This window comes from Podarcis liolepis (assembly GCF_965112155.1).
Source record: "Podarcis liolepis genome assembly, chromosome: 14".
Classification (NCBI taxonomy): domain Eukaryota; kingdom Metazoa; phylum Chordata; class Lepidosauria; order Squamata; family Lacertidae; genus Podarcis; species Podarcis liolepis.
Window position 1 is genome coordinate 44,562,852 of NC_139569.1, and position 23,331 is coordinate 44,586,182.

The window sequence follows — 23,331 nt, forward strand, 5'->3', positions numbered from 1 at the left end:
TTGCTGATTAGATTGTTCTGTCCAGTTATGCAATAAATAAAACTGCTTACGCCTGTGAGGGGAATAGCGCAGGCCGTCTGACCCACAGCCACATGCATCTTTGTAACCAGGGGAGATTTATTGCCTTTCAAGAACTTCATCAGACTTCTACAGATTAGGCCTGGCTTGGCTTGGCTTCAGGTTGCAGTACATTATCTCATTCACAGCTGTTGGGAGAGCTATTCAGAATATGTCTAGTTCCACAAAATAGGCTCTCTTGGCTTGTTGCAGCTGTTTGAGTCAAAGCCTCTCCAGGCCTGTTTTGGATGTTCCAAACTAGGCTGGCAGTCAAAGCATCAAGCAGTGCAGTTTTGGTTTCTACAATATACACAACCAATAGTATATTTCCTCTTTAGGACTTAACAGCACAATCCTGTAAATGCAGGTGTAAGTCTCACTGAGTTGAATGGGACTTACTCCCAGGTAAGTGAGGCTGCACCCTCATTGGGCCTCCCTGCAAAAACCAAAAGCCTTTTCATACTGCCAGCTGCAGCTTGGAATGAAACTGATTCTTTCGCAATTTGTACACCATTAGCAGCAATGAAAACCATAAGGATACAGACAATTTGCAGAACTGAGATGCACTCGGTGGCAGCTGGCCTATGGCCAAAGAGGTACACTTTCTATGATTACACTTGGCAGGCAGAGAAAAGGGTATGTTCAAGATCCTAAAAATTTGTTCCATCCTTTAAAAAAAAAAGTTTTTGTTTTCAGTATTGTAATATACATTTGTTGAAATTGAGTTAGTCTTTTTGCTTCAAGCATCTTCATACAGTCTAGTATTATAAAATGGAAGGGTCCAGACTGTCACATTTCCTGTGGGGTTGTTCAATCATTTATTCTGCTGCTGGGGAGGGGACAATAGATAGAATAAGCCTCTCTAACTTTTCCAAAGTGACACCTGCAATTCTGGGATACGTTCACAAGATCCGGGTCAAATCATGCTAATGTTCTGGAGAGTTGCAGTTGCCACTCCGTTAATAGTCCTTCAACACTAGAAATTGACTCCCAATTATATAATAGACTATTGGATCAGGTGGCAAATAAGCAGGTAGCATTCTATAAAAGTGCTGAAAGACCTGTTGGATAACGCGGTGAGCAAGCAGATTGTATTAGATATAAAATGGTAGCTCTTAATAGTTTTTCATCATTGTATTAAACTAGACTTTCTGGACCTTTATTGAAACAAAGTGTTTGGGCACAACTCGTTTTCCTTTAGTGCTGGGTCTGGGAGCCACCATTTTAAATTTCCATAATGCCCTCAAGCCAGGAGCATGGAACTTCAGGGGCCAAATGTGGCCCTCTATGCATCTTAAATGGCCCTCAGGACTCTACCCCATACCACATCCTCCCCTTCTGCCCAGGACATGCCCCATTTCATAACCTGAAGCTTAAGTAGTGTTTTTGTTTGTTTGTTGCCAAGCTTGAATGTGTCCTTGAACTCTGATAGTGACCCTTGCTTGCCTGGAATGAGGACAAAGGGGTGAAAGTGTGTGTAGCAACTAGTCTACTGCACTGGGTGCGTGGAAGCCGTGAAATGGGTTGCCGAAATGCAACCTATGGGGCTATGGCTCGTTGGTAGAGCTATGCAGGCTGAAGATCCCAGGTGCAATCTTCAGCATCTCCAGGTAGAGGTGGGACTGTGGGAGTGACCGTGTCCAAAACCCTGGAGAGGCACTGCTAGTCAGTGTAGACAACAATGAGCCGGATGGATCAAGGGCCTGATTCAATACAAGGCAGTTTCCTATACCTGTATTACTATATAAAACCTGAACGAATGGAAGCAGGCACTGAAGGGAGCATCCAATCTGTATGTGTGTGCACGCACACATAGACTTAAGCAGACTTAAATAAACACAGCCCTGTTTCTCCGTTACAGCTTCTGCCCTGGTAGTTACCATGTGAGTGAATATTTGTAGGCACTCCCCTTCCGGCATTCTTCTCTCTTTACTCTCTCATACCTAACTCACCAATTCGCCAGGAGTGGCTAAACAGATTCCACCCCCCCCCACCCCCCAATTCTGTGTAAGACCTAAGACACTTCAAATGGAAGAAAAATGGCTGTGAAGGTCACTTAATAGACCTGGCCTTACCGTATTGACTGGCAGAGTCTGGAAGAGATTCAGTTTTCCTTCAGGGCAAATAAAGGAAAGAGAGCAAGAACACTCAAAAGTTATGAACTTCATCTCCTATAATCTTTAAGGAATTTTAGCTAGCATTCTGTCTCCAAATACCAGCTGCTGGGGAAGGACAGCCAGAGAAGGCTGTTATGCTCATGTCTTACTGGGGGAATCTAGTAGATCACTGTGAGAAATACATAGGGTTATCTAGTCCAGCATATATCCTATCATTTGATCTGTCTAGACTCCTACAGTCTTTGAAGAACTTAAGGAACCTCCTATAATCTAAAATCCTATATAGGAGGAACCTCCTATTACATTTGAGGGACTTTAGGTAGCTCTTTGCGGGGGGGGGGGGATATTAAGAGGCCAGTAATCTGGAAGAAGAGTTTGGATTTGATATCCCGCTTTATCACTACCTGAAAGAGTCTCAAAGCGGCTAACATTCTCCTTTCCCTTCCTCCCCCACAACAAACACTCTGTGAGGTGAGTGGGGCTGAGAGACTTCAGAGAAGTATGACTGGCCCAAGGTCACCCAGCAGCTGCATGTGGAGGAGCGGGGGCGCGAACCCGCTTCCCCAGATTACGAGACTACCGCTCATAACCACTACACCACACTGGCTCTCAAGTGTGATAAAGAGTTACAGGGTTTTTCTCCTCCACCATCTTCCCTGGATGAGACTCTCTGCCTATTTCTCACACATTTGTGGGTTTTACTCAAGGAATTTCAGTTTTGCTCTCTCTCCGTCAGATATTCAGAATGGAGACCTGCTTCAGGCAGCAAGTCCAATATGACTTTTAACATCAGTATTAGGACCCATTTGCACTATGCATTTAAAGCAATATCTTACCACTTTAAACTGTCATGGCTTCCCACAAGGAATCCTGGGAATTGTAGTTTGCTAAGGATGAGGAAAGTTATTGGAAGATCCCTATTCCCCTCACAGATCTACAATGATCTGTGTGGTTTAACAATAAGCCCCTCTTCCCAGGCATTCTGAGAGTGGCAGCTGTCTGATATTAGGTGTCTCCTCTTAACAGACAACGGTTCCCATAATTATTTGGAGGAAGCCATGACTGTTTAAAATGGTCTGACAGTGCAGATGGGCTGTTAGAGTCGAGCAGCTGTGTGAGAAACAGCAGTTATTTATTGATTTAATTAATTAAATTTATTTCCTGCCCTTTCTCCCAAAGGAGCCTCAGGCAGCAATCCAATTAAGGAATGGCTGGTTTTCGGTATTGCATGCCACCCAAAGTGTGCATATATTGCTTTAAGAAGGGATGGGGACCTGTGGCCCTCCAGATGTTGCTGGACTACAGCTCCCATCATCCCTGAACATTGGCCATAAAGGTAAAGGGACCCTTGACCATTAGGTCCAGTCGTGACCGACTCTGGGGTTGCGGCGCTCATCTCGCTTTATTGGCCGAGGGAGCTGGCGTACAGCTTCCGGGTCATGTAGCCAGCATGACTAAGCCGCTTCTGGCGAACCAGAGCAGCACACGGAAATGCTGTTTACCTTCCCGCTGGAGTGGTACCTCTTTATCTACTTGCACTTTGGCATTCTTTCGAACTGCTAGGTTGGCAGGAGCAGGGACTGAGCAACGGGAGCTCACCCCGTCGCGGGGATTCAAACTGCCGACCTTCTGATCGGCAAGTCCTAGGCTCTGTGGTTTAACCCACAGCGCCACCCGCGTCCCAACCATTGGCCATGCCAGATGGGATTGGTAGGAGTTGGAGTCCAATAATAGCGGGAGGTTTGCGGGTTCCCCCATCCAAAGATTTAAGGATCACCTTCTCACCCCCCCCAAGGTATTCCTCTTCCTTCACCAGGTAGCTGTGCTTCCTGGGCTCCTAGTCCTTTGTAAGAAAAGGCAGGCAGGTTTGAGTTTCCCAGCGGCATGGGTGGGGGAAGTGAACAATGACTGGCTCTGCACAAAGTGCACTTGGGACATTTCAGAGGGAAACAATTGCTAGCTGTCAAGAGCAGGCATCAGTGTGAAGTGGCCTAGAGGGATCACAGCCAGATTCTAGTGCAGAACAATCACCTGCGGCATGGCGCACAGCAGGAATTGTCAAGCAGTAATTTATTGGCAGATCAGCTCTTTACATTCCAGACTGCAGTAAGTCTGTGTCTCTCTTGTAGCCAGTATCACAGGTGGATACGTGAGCTAGCAGGTGCAGAGGGAAGCTGCCCAATGCCTGGTCAGACTATTCGCCCATCTGACCCACTATTGCCTTCTTGGACAGGCAGTGGATTTCCAGGATATTGGACAAAGGTCTTTCCCATCACACCTGCAAAGGGTTGCCACCCGTCCCTAGAAAAACGAAATTGCCCCATTCTTGGACAAAAGTATTCCTTGTCCCATTTGGACTTCAAACGGGCACCTTTGTTCCCATATCCGAGCTGGGCTGGCCCAAAATGGCAGTTGTGCCACTGTTGGTGCAGCTGACGAGGAGCCCAGCTTGGCAGGAGCAACAATAGAGAGAAGGGGGAGGGAGCAAACTCTTCTTCCTCACCCCTTCCTTCCTTTCCTCTCGCTGGTCTAGCTAGATGTAGACCAGTGTAACTAGGGGACTCCTTGGGAAGACACACCAACAAGCAAAACCAGACATGTATCGCTGCACAACGGTATTATTATCTCTAGATAAAGTGTTGGGAAGGCAATAGCCAGTGTAGTGTAGTGGTTAGAGTGTTGAACTATGAACAGGGAGTCCCAGGCTCTAATCCAGGCTTCCTCAGCCTCAACCCTCCAGATGTCTGAGACTACAATTCCCATCATCCCTGACCACTGGTCCTGCTAGCTAGGGATCATGGGAGTTGTAGGCCAGAAACATCTGGAGGCATGATCCCTAGCTAACAGGACCAGTGGTCAGGGATTATGGGAATTGTAGTCTCAAACATCTGGAGGGCTGAGGCTGAGGAAGCCTGCTCTAACCCCCCTCAGCCATAAGTCTCACTGGGTGACCTTGGGTCAATCACAATGTCTCAGCCTAACCTACTTCACAGGGGTGTTCTGTGGATAAAGTGAGAGGGGACCTTATATGTTCCTTGAGATAATTGGAGAAAAGGCGGGATAAAAATAAATGGCAGTGCAGCATACCTTATTTGCTTTTCCCCCTTATCAGTAGATTAGTATTTAAAAAAAACCACTATTACTAATAACAATTTATAATCTCTTTCCCCTCATTACAGAATTGAGACAAATTAATAAGCAAATAAATATGTGTCCGCAGTACAGACATGTTGGTTCTGTGGACGGCAAGAAACCGCTGGGATGAAAAGAAGCTCATCATAATTAGATTATGTCCCTGTTGTTTCAATCCCGAGCTTCTGCAGAACTATTTAAAATCCGTCCTTTTGCTTTCCTGTTGATAATGAGAAAGATAAGGAACAAGATCAAAGAAGCTGAAAGGGTGGGGAAACCTATCTATTTATGTGCAGACAAGGAAGTGGTTGTAGCAGGGAGAAGCGAGGAAGACAAGACAGGAGAGGTTCGTGCAGTTGCCTAAAATGTCAGTGTATTAAAACCATGGTATGCAAAGGGACGTGGGTGGCGCTGTAGGTTAAACCACAGAGCCTAGGACTTGCCGATCAGAAGGTCGGCGGTTCGAATCCCCGCAACGGGGTGAGCTCGCATTTCTTGGTCCCTGCTCCTGCCCACCTAGCAGTTCGAAAGCACGTCAAAGTGCAAGTAGATATATAGGTACTGCTCCGGTGGGAAGGTAAACGGCGTTTCCGTGCACTGCTCTGGTTCGCCAGAAGCGGCTTAGTCATGCTGGCCACATGACCCGGAAGCTGCACGCCGGCTCCCTCGGCCAATAAAGCGAGATGAGCAGCACAACCCCAGAGTCGGTCATGACTGGACCTAATGGTCAGGGATCCCTTTACCTTTACCTTATGCAAAGGGCTGGGCACGCATACAGGCCTACATATTTCAGTAGAACATCCTTGGTTGTAGTGATCTATGTGGAGGTGTTTAAGTACATAAGAATGACTTACTGGATTAGGCCAATGGCCTGTCTAGTCCAGCATTCTGTTCTCCCAGTAACCAACCAGATACCCATGGGATGCATAGAAACGGGATCTGAGGACAACAGCACCCTCCCTGCTTGTGATGCCCACAAACTGGTATTCAGGGGCATACTGCCTATGACATTGAGGTGTGTGGGGTGTTAGGGGAGGGGTAGTATCTTTGGTGGGGGACTACTTTCTGGGGTAGCTTGTCCACCTTTGGTCCCCACCTATCATATAGCTCTCACCTGTGGCTCCCAGCTGTCAGCGTGCTACAGTGTCCACACTCCAGGAAATGGCTTTGACAGGCTGGCTAAACCAGGTGAAGGTAACTGATGGGTCTCAAAACATCAGAGAGTTAGGGAGAAGACAGGCTGCAGTGGATTGAGCAGACAAGACCAACAGTGGGTCAAATGGTCCAGAAGGCGGTTTCTGCACATGCTGTGGGTGAAAGTAAGGGGTGGATCTACCTGGGAAGGCAGCCCATCTAGGAGAAGGAAAACTCTGATCCCAAACCTCCACTGCCTTGCAGGATATATTCAGAAGAAGAAAAAGCTAAGGAGCAAACCCTACACAAATCCAGAGTGGTGTCCCTAAGACGTTTGGATGGCACCTGGTACACCTCCTTCCAGCAGCTCCTGCAGCCAAGCTGGTGCCGAACGTATTGGTCTACTTTCCTTTGGACCACATCAGTGAGGCTGAGGGGGGTGGTCTTGTTGTCTGGGTAGCCCAGGACCTTCATACACACAAAGTCCAGGTTTGCGTCCTGGGAGGTCACTTTGGTGCTGCTAACTCAGTGGTTTGACTTCACTCTTGGAGGCACATTCCATTGTTTATTGAGACAGACAGATGTCAACAACTGCCTACGACAGTGGAGGTAGGACTTCTCTTTGACCCACCAAGGCATGGATGCTAGCAGCCAGTTCAACAGCTGGTTGAAAAGCCAAGGCTGACTGACCACAGTCTGCCAACCCCATCAGGGGTTTGGCTGGGTTTCAGAGGAAGCTCATGAACTCAGGCCACTTTCATCACATTCAGGAAAGAGGATGGGCCACAACACCATAATAGGCAATCCTATAGCTTAAAACTTAGAATATTGCCTATAAAAGGTACTAAACTAATAATAAATGTATTTTCCTGGCTGTTTTGGAACCCTTTTGATTCTCCTTCTCTTGATTAGGCTGGCCTTTCAAACCATTATATATTATGTAGTCCGTCTCCTGATCCCCACCATGGAAAGATAGGCAGAGATACCTATGTTTCAGTTCCCAGCTGTGAAAATACTTTGCTAAGGAATTTATTCTGCCCATGGGGCTTTATCCATTTATCATTGCAGTAAATCTATTTTCCATTCTCAGGAATTCTGTTTCTGAAGATGTTAACAGTGCAAGAGAATGAGCTCCTGCTCTGGCTCCTGTTCTTCTTTGCTAGTTTAAAAAATATACAACGCAACCCTGTTGTCTGGAGTTCCATGCTGTAATTTAAGTCCTAGAGAATCCAAGCAGACTGTTTTCCCTGGAAACATTTTGTGAGATGGCTTTTCTCCTTCTGGCACCTCCTTTGTGATTCTTTCTGTCTTTCTTGATAGTCTGAAACAGCCTTCAACTGCCAAATAGATTTTGATCCTGATATGGAGCTTCTAAGCACACAGATGCACGCGTTTTCTGCTACAACTGAAACTGTACCCAAATACCAATTTTCTCCACCAACATCTCAGTAATACTGCATGATTAGCTCAGGTCACATATGACACCAAGCCATGTTTCAGCATTACACAAACAAGCCTTGGGATTGTGTGCTTCCTCTCCCTGCTGGCATCCTTCCTTCCTGCTTCACAACAAAACCAGAGTTTTTCACAATCACCAAATCAGAAAACAATGGTTTGTCCCCCAAGCCAAAGTTCAGAAGCATAACTGAATCAAGGGCCCCAATTCACGTATTGGATGTGAAGCACAACCATAGTTTACCAGTTCAGGTGTGATGGGAAACTCTGGTTTACCCTGAAACGGGGACAGAATCATAGCAGGTGAGAGGAGCAAGGGTTCTTCAGGCGCAAGGCATGCTCATGTAATGCCAGACCATGGTTTGGCATCGCATGCCAACTGAGGTATAGTGGGTAGGATGCATAAAGTTCCAAATTAACATGAGATGGCTAGTTCACTGCAGGAAGGAGCAGCTGACACAAGGGATCATCTCAAAAGTAATTTACAATTGAGGGTACTGGAGACTGTGCATTTGGGCATTCCATCTCTAGCTGTTCCCTCTTAAATCTGAGGTCATCAGATCACTGGTGTCCTGACTTGTCTCTGGGAAAAGCACTATTTGGGAAAAAGCCAAGAAACAAGGCAAAACCTGCAACCAAGAGGCTGATTATACTGCAGCACATCTAGAATCATAGAGTTGGAAGAGACCACAAGGGCCATCGAGTCCAACCCCCTGCCAAGCAGGAAACACCATCAGAGCACTCCTGACATATGGTTGTCAAGCCTCTGCTTAAAGATCTCCAAAGCAGGAGACTCCACCACACTCCTTGGCAGCAAATTCCACTGTTGAACAGCTCTTACTGTCAGGAAGTTCTTCCTAATGTTTAGGTGGAATCTTCTTTCTTGTAGTTTGGATCCATTGCTCCGTGTCCGCTTCTCTGGAGCAGCAGAAAACAACCTTTCTCCCTCCTCTATGTGACATCCTTTTATATATTTGAACATGGCTATCATATCACCCCTTAACCTCCTCTTCTCCAGGCTAAACATGCCCAGCTCCCTTAGCCGTTCCTCATAAGGCATTGTTTCCAGGCCTTTGACCATTTTTGGTTGCCCTCCTCCCCTTTCTCAGGCCACTGTCTCTGCACAGATACACTCTCTCCTTCCAGGCTGTACCACTCACTGCCCTTGCATCACATCTTCCTTGAGTGCTTTTGCTTACCTGGAAAGGAATCTTGAATACTTGCTTGCCTAGATGGAGGACAGAAAGGTGTGTGTGTGTGTAGAAATTAGCCTGCTGTACAAGGGTGAATTAATTGCTCCATCCCTGTCTCTGCTCACCCCTGTGAAGCTGCCCAGAACACAGTCTTTCAGCTGAAAAAAATTCCCCACCCCTGGGTCTGATGTCTAACTAAACTAAACCAAAGAAAGCTAGTGTGGTGTAGTGGTTAGTGTCAAACTAGGACCCGAGAGATCAAGTTTGGCTATGAATTTCAATGGGTAACCTAAGGCTAGTCACTGCCTCTAAGCCTAATCTACCTTACAGTGTTGTTGGTTGTGTTAATTGAGGAAAGGTAGAACCATGTGCTCCTTGGAGAAAAAGGTAGGGATATGAACACATTAAATAAATACAGTATTTATGCTATGCAAGGAGGGATATGTACGAGGGTTGCAGCATGTGAGGTGGGGAGGGCTTGTTAGAAAGAAGATGATTTCACAGTGATTCATCAAAGCTCTGAAAGAAAGGGGGGGGGGGGAAATGAAAATCCCAAAACAAGAAGTGCAATGCACATGTATCTATCACCAGTCATCTCCAGAAAGGGTCAGATTCCTCCTTTGACTCGTTTCCTGGCTCCAAGCACTGCACTCAGATAGACGTTCCTGGTGAACAGAGCTGATATGTTGCCTTCCAAGAGACAAGCCCTCAAGGCTAGCAGTGTGTGTGTGCCTCTTGCACTGACTTTGTCAGAGGGACATTTCTGTCAAAGTGGTTGTGGTGCTGGAGTGAAGGGAAGATCAGATAGATTCCCACCTCACCTTGTTTCCCCCTCACTTTTTATGTACTTCATTTGCCTGTGAGTGAAGATTTGTCAGCCTAGTTCTTTGAAGGATCTGTACAGCTGGGCTGTGATATGACAGAGAAAGGGGTGGAGGAAACTTTGAGGTAGAATGCAAAGAGGAATCCCAACCATGTGGTTCCCAAAGAGATTCTATTTCCAGCAGAGCCAAAATGATGCCACACACACACACTGCCAGGCCAGGGAAGAAGTATGAAGATGCACATCAGTAGCAAGGGGGGAACAAATATCTGTATCAGGATCTGCTGCCCCTGTGGATGTGGTCTCCTCACCTTGCCTCATATGGGTGGGCCAACCCTCATCTGCAGCTGTCCCTACAAGCCCAATAAGATTTGGGACCTGCCATGGAGGACTCATGTAGGAGCTGACGCAGCTCCTTGTAGCATCCATACATGAGATTGGATGGAGGGGTACGAGACGGGGCCTTCTCAGTGCTGGCACCAAGATCATAGAAAACTGTCACAGTAGAGATCCACTGAGTTCTCTTTCCAGTTTTGGACTGCTGCTGAAGACCTTTTTATTTCAGTTGGTGTTTAAAATGGTTGTTTTAGTCTCTTGCTTTAGCTTTTAAAATGCTGCCTGTTAGCACTGCCTTTTCAGCACTAAGCAGTTTTGGTCATTTTATACAGAAAAGTGGGGTAGACATTAAATAAAAACAATTCAGTCTCAGCTTGTGTATGGGTGCACATGTTCATGAAAAACACTTGAGTTTTTGCTGCTGCTTCTTTTTTACACACTTGCTCAAGGACTGAATCATTCAGCAGTGAAATCGAACTGTTAAAGAATACCTTTTACACACAGAGAGAGAGAGGGGGGGGGAGAGGGAGAGAGAAGCAATCCACTCCTTTGCTAAAAGGAGGTGCTAGATCATGCTTTGTTCTAGGCAGTTTCCCATCTGCCCTGAAGGCTCTTAGCAGGAGCATTTTGCTGCTAGGCCGTCTCACTAGCACAAAAGGCTACACATTTCTGCATGTATCAACAGTGCATGCACCCACACAGGGGATTTCCAGACATTTATGGCTCTAGCCCACACCTGCTCAGCAGGTGGAAGTCAAGATTTGCACTGCAGGGCAAGACACCAGAAGCCAAACAGGAGCTTTGAGGAAGGAGAAACGTTGGTGGGAGGAGTGCTGCTAAGAGGGCCTTATAGATATTTGGTTGAAAACAAGATGACTGTAAGAGGATGGACAAAGAGGAGGCGAAAAGACATGTGACAACTTGGAAGCAGAAGACGGGATAAGTTCTCCAAACGGATCCTTGGCAGAAATGCTGAGCTGAGAAGATTGGAATGGGTGACTTTAACAGTCCTTTGTGGAGGCAAATTTTGGCTCTCACAGTGTAGTGAGCTTACAGATGCCAAGGCGGCAGCTAGCAGGAGGAGGTAAAGAGAAATCAATTGGAGTGCTATATAGCACAGTGAGAACACAGCACTATTAGTTGCTTGCCTCATACCGAGGTCAGACCATTGCTCCATCTGGCTGAGTACAGACAACACTGACTGGTAGAGGCGCTCCTGTTTCAAACTGAGGGGTCCCTCCCAGCCCTACATAAAGATGCAGAGGATTGGACCTGGGGCTTTCTGAACACAAAGCATGTGCTCTACCACTGAGCTATGTCCTTTCTCTCAGGCTTACCTGCTGGCACACACAAACCCAAGCAGGGCCAAACTCCCTGCCTATCAGCTGATATTCAGGGGGCTCAACCCTGATGTCCAACTGCAGGATCCAGCTGTATTGCTACCTGCCCCACATGTGATGTTGCATATGAAGGCAAGTGGGAGGTGGGGGTAGGCGAGTGTGGCTTCGAGAAAACATGGGGAGGCCAGGAAGAGTTTCCCACCCTGGCTTTAAGAGTAGCAGGAACAGAGGCACCGTAAGGGTACGCAGGCGAAGAACCAAGTGCCCAGATATAAGACCAGCCAGCCACATGGCTATGATAGGAACAAAGGCCAGCTCTGCACACTTTACCAGAACGGCTGGCATAATAGCCTTTGTTGCAAGCCAAAAGTACCAAAAATTACACTCTTGGTCAGTGCCAGCTATCTGTTTAGGAGAGCAATGGTAGCAATATCCATGCAGAAAAATGTTGGGCTATACAAGCATTTGACACTGAAGACAATGCCGAGATAGAGGCAATTCACAGGAGAGAGAACCATTCGTAACAGAGATAGAGCAAGTTTGCAAGGACAACTGCACTTTGCTAAATATAAAGTATTAAAGAGAACGGGGGGGGGGGGCATCCATTTTATTCAGGCAGCAATATGTAGGATTAAAACTTATGCACCCAGATGAGAAGGGACCAGTTATTCAGCTCTGTCTACTTGTCTAGTGCTAGTGGTCTATGTGTGTTCGTTCACATAAAAAACCGGAAGTGGTGATTTAAGATGACAGTTTAGTTCAAGAACTCAAGAGAGCAAGGAGCTGGCAGTCAACTACATTCCATCCCTGACACCTTGCCCTGTCCTTAGGCTTGGAATTAATAAGAGGGTGAAACGTAGCTCAAGTCCTTTGGCCCCACGCGAGAGATAACTGCAGCAGGCCTTGATGCCAAGCCAGTGCTTCAGGCACCTACAGCACATCTTCCTCCAAGCCAGTTAGCCGGAGGATGCTCTAACGGTCCAGCCCTCCCGCTGCAAAGTGATCTCGTCTGTTCCGTGCCCTGCAAGAAACAAGGCCAAGAAGAAAACAAAGCCAAACGATGCTTAGCTTTAATGCATAGGGTGATGATTTGAAGCTCTGGCACAGGGCCAATTCCGAAAGCACCTCTGGCTTGGCCTGAAGCCAGCCAAAGGCGAAAGAAATACTGCTAGACCATAATCCCGGCCTCCGCCTCCAGGGCTCCCCACAGTGCTCTTTGGCCACAGACAACTCGGCACCCAATTTCTCTCTTTGACTGCTAATATTTATGCAAGCTAACAGCAATCCCTCCTTTGCTGGTGGATCCGTCTTTGTCAGTGCCTGCATTTTCAGAATGCCCCCTTCACGTATCTGGGGCCTCCGCTCCAGCAGCCTCAGTGGCCAGGTTCAGATCCATTCTTCTCTTGCCTGGGAGTGGGGTGGGTGGGTGGTGTTTGTGCCCTCCGGCTCACACCACTGCTTTCTGCCTCATTAATCCCTTCTTGGCTCCCTGATGAATTTTCGAATCCAGCTTCCCTGTAAAAAAGGAAAGAAGCGGGGAGGAGGGGGGAGGAGTCTCATGAGTACTTGTTTTTAAAGGTTATTTGCAATGTAAATCAGCTGAAGGCAACAAGGTCTCCCCCTGTTAGTGTGCTGCTGTCACATCCAATTTTCCTGCTTCAGGAACCAGGCATTTCCAAACCCCACCGCTGCTGCCCTGTGACGCAAGGAGCTGTGAAGCATTGTGTCGAGTGGTGGGGAGAGAAAAAGAAATCCAGGGGCTTGGAGAGGGGAGTGCGGCTAGCGCTGCTGCCACCACCTCCTCTGCTGTCGCAGCTGCAAAGAGGAAAGCAATCTCTGTTTGAGGGGAGGATACAAGCCAGCTGGTACACTCTGGGAAAGCTAAGGGACAATTGCCAGACATTTTGAAAGACGGGCGTGGGCAAGACAGGCAAGTTTATCCAGGGCCGCGAGCAGAGAGAGGGCAGTAGAGCATCCTGGAAACAGGCATGGCCATTCTCAGGACAAAAGGCTTCAACACCTGTTAGTTAAGGGCACAGGTAACAGCCTGAAAACCCAGCATGCCAGGCGCTGTGATCCTGCAATTCCATCTCATCTTCTTTCCCTTGGCAACTCCAATCATGAGAACCTACTTACATTAATGGCAGCTTTGAAGTCACCTCCCTGGTTCGAGTTATTGTGCAGCAACCAAGCTCACTGGAAAGCTCTTGAAAAGCCACAATCTAATCTGCCACATAAGGCTGTAAGAGCCGTGGATGAAGGGAGGAAGACAAACTAGACAGGTAGACAGACCCTGCCAGTGAAATTTGCTTTTGTTGGCTGAGGAACAGGGTGAAAACGCTGCTGCTGCTGCTGAAATTCTGTACCACAGATAACACTTAGGATACAACAGGAGCCTGTTGCAGCAGAGCAGGCTTTCAAGCTCTATCCTTAGTGAGAGGCCCTCAAGGCTGGTTTATGGGTGGGGAATCAAGTGTAGGCAATGTTATCACCTTAAGGGGGGGGGGAACCCTAGTTAGACTTATCCATGTTCCTGGATGCATAGTCCCATCTCAGAGACCATGAGCACTTCAGTCAAGAAACCCCCTTATAATAGAGAGCAATGAAACCTCTATCCCAGCTATGGAAAGCAGAAAGCAATGGAAACCTACAACTCCGAAATGCGGTAGTGGCTGCTCTTTCCATGAGGATCCACACCTGCAAGGCAAAGCAACTGTAGAGGGAAGGAGAGGCACAGCAACATCTTTTCCGATCAGGCCTGTACCCTGTGCCATCACTAGACTAGGAATGGGGGCCTTTTCATCTTGAGGGCTGCATTCCCTTCTGTGCAACCTTCTAGGGGCCCCTGCCCATGGCTGGTTGGCGCCAGAGGCAAAAGTGGGGGAAACAACACCTGCAAATTTTACCTTTGCACAGTAGCCTATAGCATCTACATACACTCTCATCCCTCTCTCCATCCAATCAGGGTTCAAGGACACATTCCAACTGGGTCAGCCTGGATAGCTCAGTTGGTTAGAGCATTGTGCTGATAACACCAACGTTGAAAGGTTCAATCCCTGTATGGGACAGCTTCATATTCAAGCATAGCAGGTGGTTGGACCAGATGATCCTCAGGGTCCTTTTCAACTCTACAATTCTATGATTCTATGACGGCATGAAGCAAGACCAGTGAGAGATGTGGCCTGAGTTCCAAAGGCCAGAAATAGAGCCCTGCAGGGTTTAAATGGGCCCCTAGGGCCTGAAGTTCCCCACTTTGCACTAGAAGTGCGGAGGTGGTGGGTGGCTGAGAGATCAAGAGGAGCATAGGAATCTAGCAAGACCATCTCAGGGGCATGCCCTTGAACTGCTGGGAATAGTGAACGCAAGCTATTAGGGCTCCCAAGCCAAGAAGCACCTGAGCCCTTCAGATCCTCTCAGACGGAGCTGTCAGAATCAATAGCCATAGTATTACTGGCTAAAACAGGATTAGCAATTCCTCTCTCCCCACTGCTAGCAAGATGGCACTGCCATCGTATGCAGCTCTGCACAGCAGATCAATTCAGCTTCTGTTGCCAAGATGGAACCAGTTCCAAATTCATATGGGCTCCCTGGCCAGGCTTGGATCAACTGCAGAGTCACTGACTCTAACAGTGAGGGGACAAGATGGAGGAGAGAGGGAGACCCAGCGACATATCAGTAAGCCCCTGCCCTTTACACCCAAGCCCTATCCTTTGTCTTTGCAGCTCAAGCATGCGCTCTGCCACCTCTTGTTTGATGCTATTTTGTACTCCTTAATCAGTTTGAAGCAGCAGCTGCCCTTGGCTCGCCGTCCATTGCTCTAGACAGGAACATTTGTCAAGAGGAGTCTGCTTGCATTGATCTCTCGGCTTGGTCAGGGCACCGGCTGACTTGAGACATACTCATCCATAACCAGCAGTTACTCATTAGCTGCCTCTGCACCCCTCAGACATGCACATGCTACTGTACAAGCTGAGCTAGACAAACTGATAGCTCACACTGTTCAGGACACCGCTCAGCTGAGCGTGGGAAAAGGAGAGCGAGTCCATGCATAATGATGCCAAAGCGATTCCAATCAGGCAAAAGGAGTTGCCGGCTGGAGGTTCGCTACCCCTGACCTAACGTTTCCTTGCACTCACCACCAAACTTCACCTGCCTTTCTCGGTTAAAAAGTTAACATCCAAAATGGTAAAGGAACACATGCCAGACCCTTGATTTTGAGGTTGTTCAAATTCCAAGGTGTGTGATTAGATTTTTAACACAAGATTCATTTTTATTTTTGTATTAAAAAATAACACTCAAAGCAGCTTAAGAACAAGAATTCTAAGCTGAAAAGAAAACCAGCCCTGTATCCTGGGGTGGAGGAAGGACACAAAGGTTTGAGTAGGGAAGGCCTTTCCTTTGACGTACTTATGCAGAAACATAGTAGTATTTTCCTCCACAAAACAGCCAATCTGAACATTTAAGTTGGTCCCAAGATTGATAGCTGGGGTGTGGAAAAGCCTGGCAAACCCCAGTTTAAATGGGTAGCTGTTAAGGTCAACAGATATCCAAGGATGAAAGACCTGTGTCTCAGGCACAGGAAATCAATGGATTGTACTGCACATCTGCATGTCAAAGCAAAAATCAAAGAAATATCCTAATACTGCACCTTGGGACACCCACTAGCCCACCAGTATGCACTGTTCAAATATCTGTAGCATTCAGGATTTTCAACGTGCAGCATCCCCAGTCCCTTTAAAAGTCTGCTATTGTGCCTGCATCTTTTATAACACAGGCAACAAAAAGATCTTTATGGATGGCACATAATGGCTACTTCATGCTCAACCAACCATTTCATGCCCATGTTGTTCACAGAAATGAAGGTTTCCTCCAAGGCACACTCATACTGAGGCAAAAAATAAAGGTTGTTTCCTATGGTCCTGGCTTGACGTTCAGCAACAACTCTGCTTTATGGCAGAGAACCTCAGATCCTAGGCATGAAGTACCAAACCAGTCACATCAATAGCAATTCTTGATGGATGCTCTTTACTTAGATACATGAAATCGTATTTGCAAATGCATTTCCCCACTGCCGCTTTCCTCAAATGCCATCCCAGGTGATGTGTTCACCTGCAGTCCCACTTGGGGCTAACGTACCTTTCACAAGCAACCGAGCAGCACAGCAGAACATGTTTGCAAACCCATCTGCTTAAAAGGAGCAAACACAATGTGCGGGTGTGAGTGACAGGGTGGGGTGGGGTGTGCAGCTTTTGCAAATCCGTTTCAGATAAACAGGAGCTGCGTGAGAGCCTGTTCACAAGCTCTTGTTCAATCCTTGCTAATTTCATTTGGACTTGAACTGATGGATCATATCCAAATGTGAGAAGATGTGAATGTTAGTCATTGTCTGAACCGGGCTGGCAAGGGATGCTGCAGCAAGGAAACATTAACGTTGCCTGAATGATTCAACTAGGCAAATGGATGCCATGCAAATAACAACTTTTGAGCTAACATCCAAGTAGAATTGAACTCTTTCCTACTGCAGCTCTGCCACAGTAAAACAAACAACAGGGCATTGCTGTGATAACAGCTACAGGATTCTCTGTCCCATAGCCTTATCACCAACTATTCTTGAATGGCCTGGAATGACCAACCACCACCACCCTCTCCCTGCAAACAACAAGCTTTCCTGTTGCCTAACCTCCCAAGAGGGAGAAAGCCTAGGGAAAGTGATGAGAGAGCAGGGGACTCAGGCAGCCTCTGGCACGGGCAATCTCCTTCCAGTCTGTTAGGCTGATCCCTCCTCGAGCAGGAAACTGTCGCTTTGGAAAGGACAGACTGTGACATACTTGAGAAGGGTTTGTACTGGCAGCAGAAGTGCACATTCTGCTTCACAGAAGTGGGGGTGGGGGATCCCAACCTCATGCTTGGCTGTCTACTGCAAGCCGCAGAAAAGGAGCCGGTTTGATGGACAGGCCTGGTGCCAGCACACAGATCCTTGGGCAGCTGCTAGGGCTCCAAGCAAGACCAACCACTGGCATCTGTCCTGTACATGCTCCCCCCCTTAAAAAAAGAAAAGCACCGGGTGCCTGGAAGCTGTTATTATAATTTCCCACAATGCCCCAGAGTGATGCTATGCTGGGGCATTGTGGGAAATTTAAAAAGCAGCTTCCAGCTGCTTAAACACTCATCTAGAGCACTGCTAGCACCTACCATGGAAGCCAGCCAAATTAGGAGAGGGCACTTTGCCAAGGACCCTTCAAAACTGGCCTTCTTGGTTAATGCCATTCATGCAGGACTTCCAACAGCAAACTCCTTTCTAGAATGCAGATGGATCCACAGGGATGGAGGGCAGGCAAGGCCCTGAAATGATCAGAGCCAAACTGAAAAGCTCTGAACATTTAATCCTGGTGCCTGCAGGAAGTAAGTTCCCAAAAACCACCATTCCAGCTCGTCTAGCCCTCCCCAATAAATACGTTGAGGTAAGCCTCCTTGCCAGGTGCATCCCTCTTAAGGGTTGTGCAGCCACAGCTGCCAAATCTGTTCCAACAGCAAGAGGCCCACTCCCTTTGCGGGAAACAATGCTGTGGCATAAGCCAGGAAACCAACCCACATAAAGACATATTCAGCTCTGTTTCTACTGTAAACACAGGAGTGTGAATAATTTGCTCACACTCTGTATATCCAAGGATGTACAATGAGAAAGAGGCAAAACACTACAGGGATACAATAGCAGTTTAACCATCAGTGGGGAATGGCAATGATTTTAAGCTACGCTTTCAAGGATTACACTAACATTGGCAGGGGAGGGGCTGGGTTGGTCCATGGGGTTGCAGGGGAATCTAACCAGGACACTATTTATTAGGACCAACTAAAAATGATAAAGAATTACTCCAGCTTTTGACATTCACATCACCTTTCCTCACACTCAGTGCTGGTAGGGGACCAGCCTGCGACATGTTATAATCTTAAAATAATCTCTCTCTACGCCTAATCACAACTCTCTGGGTCCTTTGGAAAGCGGAAAGCAGAAGAAAAAATATGCGGCAGCCCTTAATGGTAGACGATGCTGTAGGTACAGAATCAAAAGAAGCTAAATTGGGTAGTAATAGCTAGTGGTTGGAGGGCATTCCTTTAGACAAAACCAAAGCCATTGCAAAGTCCTTTCAGCCTGACACGGCCAGGAGCTAGAAAACATGCCAAGCCCTGAGTCACAACACACATGCCGCCCAGGCCCTCAGGCCAAAATATACAACACTCCATTGTTCTTTGCAGATTAGCTACCAGCTCACTAAACCCATTATGAGAAGCTATTGGCCTGGTTCAGACATAACAATCTTGGTCCAATATTGCCCAAACATGCCCCATAGATCCCTCTGCTTCCCTCAGGCTATTGTGGGTTGTTAAGCCAAAGTTTCCTGTGCCATCTGAACAAGGAAGCTCATTTAAACACTGCCTCCATTTGAAGCAGGATGCTCAAGGAGAAGAGGGGAGGGGCAGGGAAAACACGTGACTCATTCTGTCCAATAAACTATGGTTTATCGAACTCATATTGTTAACAGCTAAAACCAGGCCAGCTAAAACTCAGCTGCCCAGAGTGGGCAGGATATAAGTATAAAAATAAATATATGTTACTAACGACCACTCCTTATGCAATAATTTGCTGCCAGGAAAGCCTGAAAGAAGGGAACCACCAGCAGGGCGTTAACCAGCTTACACCCGCCCCTCCCCAATGCCCAGCAATGTGGAATAGAGAAGTAGGGCTTACAGATTTTGTGTTTGCCTTTGATGGGAAACTTCAAAATCATCTCCTGGGCATTAGAACAGATGAAAACAAACGGAGAAGCTGACTCCTGGCTCATCTGCGGATACTAGAAAAGAACAAAACACACAAAATGGGTTAGCAACACCGCAATGAATTATGAGAGAGAGAAAGAGAGAGAATTGAATGTCTAAAAGTTACACAGATCAGCAAAAATATGCTTGAAGCAGCATAGAACAATTTGGAATTTAATTGCAGGGAGCAGCTCGTTGGCCCTAAGAGCTCTTGAGGTTTATTCAGAGAATAGCCCAGGTGTAAGCGGACCTGCGCTGCATACAGACAAATTCAAGCAGCTACTTCTTAAGACAGGAACTATATGCCTGAAAATAGAGCTTCTAAAAGATCTTACATAACAGGGCTGCTGCTATAAGGGGACATGACCCCCTCAGGGAGATTCCATGCCCCTAACCTAAATATTCCTTAAGTTTCTTAGCTTTCATTCAACAGCAAAAGCAAAGAAAAAACATAAGTCTTAGTAGCAGCAGTCTCCAGCCATTTTATGCAAAGATACCAGGAAAAAAAGCCTGCGGGTGGAATTCCATCTAATTGCTCAGTAGGAATCCTATCGGTGTCCTAGTCAGTGACACAGAATCATAGAATGAGCACAAAAGGAATTAGAATGGTCACTGAGGGCTAGGCATTTATTTTAAAATTTTAGAAAGTCAGACGCTGTGAATTTTAACACAGTTAAATAACCACCTTAGGCTACCTGGCTATTCTGCATTTCCAGCTTCACTCTCACATGCCCTTAGGACTCTCTCATCACAAAATGTTTGCCTACAATTCTGTGACACGAAGGCATAGCTCTGTTTGACTGGGCAGTTTGATGTGGCAGAAGCCAGCCCTTCAGAATGCCCTATTTATGGCCGTGATCCTAGGAGTGAGCCTTATTGAGCTGAAAGGGACTTAACTTCAGAGTATTTACTTTATTTATTTATTTAATTTACATCCTGCCCTTCAATGAGTCTGGGGTGGCCAACATGTCAATAATTTAAAAATTACCAGAAAAATAATAATCTAAAAACAGTTATTGAAGGGTTGCCAGGAACAGTGTCTTTCAGCCATCAGTACATACAACTGCGCTATAAAATGCAGCCACGTGAAATATTAGCAGATCAAACAGCCCCTGCAAGCTCCTTTCAGATCTCCAAGGGGGACGTGGAATGGCACGCTCAGTACAGAACGTAACGCTTTCAGAAATCTGACTTTCACTTCTCACAAGGGGAGACCAGAAAGGGATGGACTCTTAGACAGACCTCACAACTGGCCTTTCCCACAGTATGATGAGCAGAGTCGGCCTAAGGACTAAACAGCAAAGGACACTGATGTGCGAGCTAGATCAAAGCAAACCTGCTAAATAAAGATGAACACAGAGAATCACCGGGGACCGAGTGATGAGGACTGAGTGGCAAAAATGCCCAAGAGAAAAGGTGCTGGCTGGCTAAAGGCAACAAAGAGGTCCAATTTCAGTGGTTGAGGACTTGTTCAGTACATGCAGACCACTGAAATGGGGATGGGGATTACAACTCCCATCATCCCTGATGACTGGCTATGCTGGTTGAAGCCGGTGGGTTCCAAGTTTCCCATCCTTGAATTAAAGGATCTCCAATGGCCAGCCCATAAATGTTTTCTAGCATACCAAGTACTTAACAGAAGGGCTGGGTGGTTTTATTTATTTCTAACATTCCTACACTTCTCAACAGCAAAAAAAATTCTCTGGGCAATTTACAAGTAAAAAATTAGAAGTATAAAGTACAGGTTAAGAATAAATCCAAAAATTCAGGACAAAACAAGGGGCAGAGTGGCACTGGTGCAATAGATCTAACAATATTTATGACTGAGAAGCCAGTGAAAAGAAAAAGCTATTCACCAGGCATCAAAGGCAATAACCCAGAAAAAAGGACGATTGGGGTTTCGGCAGGATCACTGAATGGGTTAACAAGTTATCAACAGCTGTACATACTTTGCACAGCAAATAAGCAGGTATTAAATGAGAACAGCAAAGCTAAGAAGTTTGTGTTATTACCAAGGGCTGCCTCTCTATACAATCATTATGCTTATCTCAAATGCACTTCAGTGTTGCAGAGATGTCCAGAGTCTCTTTGTATTATGTGTATACACCTGTGTCTGATGAGAAGACTCTAGTCTTATAAAAGCTTCTGCCACAATAAACCTGAACATATATAAAGGAGCTGCACACTTTGTTGAGTTTGTATGATTTATGAAAAAAATAATGCAGCGGCATACATACGCTGCTTTTGCATAATTTCTGCTACTTTGTCGAGCCAGAAGTGGGCATGGTAAACGATATAGGACACCTGTGTCTTACTCTCTGAAAATCCAATGGGGAAAATCCAACGGGGAAAGGAGCATAGTTTAGTAGCACAGCAAATGCTTTCCATACAGAAGAACCTGAGTTCAGTGGCGTAGCGTGGGTTGTCAGCACCCGGGGCAAGGCAAGTAATTTGTACCCCCTAACCCGTGGATTTGCGCCCCCTAACCCCTGGATTTGCGCCCCCTAACCCTAACCCCCAGATGTTGCGCCTGGTGCGGCCGGCCCCCCCTGCACCCCCCACGCTACGCCACTGCCTGAGTTCAATTCCCAGAATCATAAAATCACAGAACTATGGTGTTGGAAGGGACCCGAGGGTCATCTAGTCCAACCCCCTGCAATACAGGAATCTCAGTGAAAGCATCCATGACAGGTGGCCATCCAACCTCTGCTTAAAAACCCCCAAGGAAGGACAGTCCACAAACTCCTGAGGAAGACCTGAGACAGCTCCAGTTAAAAAGATCTTAGGTAGCAGGACTAGGGGAAACCTAAGGCTAATACAGTGGTACCTCGGGTTACAGATGCTTCAGGTTACATACGCTTCAGGTTACAGACTCTGCTAACCCAAAAATAGTACCTCGGGTTAAGGATGAGAACAGAAATTGTGCAGCGGCGCCACAGCGGCAGCTGGAGGCCCCATTAGCTAAAGTGGTGCTTCAGGTTAAGAACAGTTTCAGGTTAAGAACAGACCTCCAGAACAAATTAAGTTCTTAACCCGAGGTACCACTGTACCCTGTAGAACAGCTGCTAGCCAGAGGAGAAAATACTGGGAAAGACGGGGCAATGGACAACAATACCTCAAGGACTGCCTCTTTCCATATGAACCTACCCAGACCCTGAGAACCAGCATCTGAGGCCCTTCTTTGTGTGCACTGAGAGGTCCAGAGGGTGGCAACATGAGAACGGGGCCTTCTCTGCAGTGGCTTCCCATCTGTGGAATGCTCTCCCCAGGGATGTTCACCTGGCACCTTCATCATAAACCTTTAGGCGCCAGGCAAAAACGTTCCTTTTTAACCAAGCCTTTAGTTGATCAGACTGACATCCTATGCCCTTTTAAAATGGGGTTGGGGGGGTTATTGGGTTGTTTTATTTTGATTATATATTTTGTGGTTTTATATTTTGATTTTGTTCTGTGAACCGTCCTGAGACCTCCAGGTATAGGGCAGTATATAAATTCAATAAATCAACCTTCCCCCAACTTGGTGCCTTCCAGATGCTGTTGGACTACAACTCCTATCATGCCTGATCATTGTTATTGCTGGAGAAGGCTGCCTCAAGATAGGTAACCTCACAAGTGGCTTCCCTTGAGACGGATCCAGAAGCTGCCACTGCTACAGAACCCTGAAGCCTGCATGTTGAGTGGTGCGTCTGGATGTGCACACATTACACCTGTCCCAAGGGAAGGGTGCCATCTGCTGATAAACTACTGGGCCACGTTTACATTCCAATTATTGACAAAGCCCTGAACAACTAAGAACCAGATGACATGAAAGATCACTGCCCCTTATGCAGAACAGTTCAATCACTGAGGTCATTAGGGAAACCCTGTTAGAAGCACAATGCCCTATAGACTGTTGTAGGGCCGTAACCAAGAAGTGGGCATTTTCCAAG

The 23,331-nt window shown here is 46.8% G+C and overlaps 1 protein-coding gene across 1 annotated transcript in view; it reads right to left on the bottom strand.

The window, feature by feature from the left end:
• Positions 1–12,643: 12,643 nt before the first annotated feature.
• The window catches only part of TRIP4 (thyroid hormone receptor interactor 4), a 39,754-nt gene continuing 29,066 nt past the window's right edge, over positions 12,644–23,331 (bottom strand). Inside the window, exons 12-13 of the mRNA XM_083475801.1 lie at positions 19,335–19,437; positions 12,644–13,102 (exon numbers count right to left, since the gene is read on the bottom strand). Of these exons, the coding sequence (XP_083331927.1) occupies positions 13,035–13,102; positions 19,335–19,437 (171 nt within the window). The 3' untranslated portion in view covers positions 12,644–13,034. The remainder of the gene's footprint in view (positions 13,103–19,334; positions 19,438–23,331) is intronic.